The sequence below is a fragment of the Haemaphysalis longicornis genome, unplaced genomic scaffold (genome assembly GCF_048455015.1).
Source record: "Haemaphysalis longicornis isolate Haplotype H1 unplaced genomic scaffold, Haemaphysalis longicornis Haplotype H1 scaffold_12, whole genome shotgun sequence".
NCBI classification, from domain to species: domain Eukaryota; kingdom Metazoa; phylum Arthropoda; class Arachnida; order Ixodida; family Ixodidae; genus Haemaphysalis; species Haemaphysalis longicornis.
Genome location: NW_027526225.1, coordinates 52,827,876 through 52,830,086, shown reverse-complemented (window position 1 = coordinate 52,830,086; position 2,211 = coordinate 52,827,876). Strand labels below are relative to the sequence as shown.

General features: G+C 62.4%; 1 protein-coding gene across 1 annotated transcript; it reads left to right on the top strand.

Moving 5' to 3' along the window:
* Positions 1-440: 440 nt before the first annotated feature.
* Positions 441-1,898, top strand: LOC144161610 (uncharacterized). The gene has a single exon (XM_077692247.1). It carries the CDS (start codon positions 441-443, stop codon positions 1,896-1,898), a length of 1,458 nt encoding a protein of 485 aa, XP_077548373.1.
* The last annotated feature ends 313 nt before the right edge of the window (positions 1,899-2,211 follow it).

Below are 2,211 nucleotides of genomic sequence, written 5' to 3'. Positions count from 1 at the left end.
CCGCAAGCACCGGCCCACCCAAAGGGGGAGCAGGGACGGGTCCCACTTGCCCCGTCGCTTACGCCGCGACACCGACCCCAACCGACGCCGCCAACACCGGCAAGCCCACAACCAACGGAGACGACCGTAAGCCTACCACCATCCTCCGAGACCGCCATGGAGGCCCAAGAAGACGAGGAGTCTCCGCGAACAAGAGACGACGAGCAAGAGGCACGAACCCAAGGTGGAATAAGTGTTGCCGTCCGGTTACGACGCTGCACCGAAAGAATAGACCGCTTAGAGAAGAGAGTCGACTCTCTCGAGCATCGCATGAACGCTCGGTTCGCGGCAGTAGAGCGCCGCCTCGATGCGCTACAAGAGTTCCTATACAGGAAGCTAGGCCGCGATGACGACGTGGCAGTAGAAGACCGCAGCCCAACCGTCAACACAAGGACATCGCCATGACCAGACAACCCCGGACCAACTCGACTCTCACAATTTGGCAATGGAACGCCAACGGCTTCCAGTGCCGGAAAGCAACGCTACTACAAATCATCCAGGGCGCCGAGAGGCCCCCGGACATCATAATGGTGCAAGAGACGCACACGGAGCATGCCCCGTCCCTCACGGGTTACAGAGCACACGCAAGCCCCCCGAGTGCACGAGACTGCGGGAAGGGGGCGGCGCAGGGCGTCCGCACCTTCGTGAAGAAAGGGATCCCGTTTGTGAAGCACGAGGGCCTCCTCGGCCGCAGCGCAGTGGAATACTGCGCAACCGAAGTGGTTCTAGGGAAGAAGAAGAAAGAGTCCATCCTCTTGGTGAACGTGTACAGCAATCCCGCGCATCGCCAACAGAGATTCCGCACCATTCTGCACACGGCACTGGCGACGGCGCCGAGGGACACGATCGCGATTTGCGGAGACTTTAACGCCCCCCACAAAGAGCTCGGGTACACCCGCACGACGCTGAAGGGCAAGGAGTTGCTAGACGAGGCGGCCGACGCGGGGTTCACCTTGCACACGGACCCCTCGTCCCCCACTCGCATCGGCACGTCAGTCACCAGAGACACGAACCCGGACCTCGCGTTCGTCCGCGTCGCCAACTCGGTCAGAGGCGGAGCAAAGTGGCGGAACACGGGCCAGAACATGGGTAGCGACCACTTCGTAATAGAGATCGAGCTGCCGACGACCGCGCGACCCCGGGACGAGCGTCGCCGCCAGCAAAAGATCACAGACTGGAACCTCTTCCGCGCGCGCGCCGAGGAGGAGTCCACGCAAGACATCGCGGACATCGAGAGCTGGACTGAAGACATCGTCCGCCTCATAACGGACGCAACGACGGAGCTCGAAACGGACGAGGAACACCCCGGCATAGATAGCCGCCTGGCAAACATGTTGGAGGCCCGGCAGTCGCTGCAGAAGAGATGGAGGGGAAGGAGAACCAATCACCGTCTCCGCAAGCGGATAGCCACGCTGGGACGCGAGATCGAGAAGTACAGCAGAGAACTCTGCACCCAGCGCTGGCACGCGGTGTGTAACGAGGCGGACGGCCAGCTCCACAAGGGGAGAACGTGGCGGTTGCTGCGTCACCTCCTGGACGAGACCGGCACCAAGGGCTACCAGCAGCATCGCCTCGCGCAAGTCGTGCACACGACCACCAAAGCGCTGGGAAGGGAAGAGACATGCAGGCGCATCGACGCGAAGTACCTCCAGAGCACCCCCAGCGAAAGCCACGGAGAGTACGCGGGCGCAGACAATCCCGTTCTCGACCGCGACATCGAGGAGTGGGAGGTCAGGGCCGTGCTGCAGACCATCAACTGCAAGTCGGCGGCCGGGCCGGACCGGGTGACAAACAAGGTCCTGCGGAACCTCGGCGACGGGGCCATCGCGTCCCTGACGAGGTACTTCAACCGCTGCTAGCGAGCGGGAGCGCTCCCGCGCCAGTGGCAGACGGCGAGAACGGTGCTGATACCGAAGCCGGGCAAGCCGCCCAACATCGAGAATCTGCGCCCGATATCCCTAACGTCGTGCGTGGGGAAGATTCTCGGACACGTGCTGAACAACAGATGGCAACGCTACCTCGAGACGGAAGGGCTCTACCCCGACACCATGTTGGGTTTCCGGGAGAGGCTTAGCACTCAAGACGCCATGATCCAGCTACAACACGACATCCTGGACACGTCCGTCCGCACCCAAGACAACAGGGCCGTGCTGGGGCTGGACTTGAAGAGCG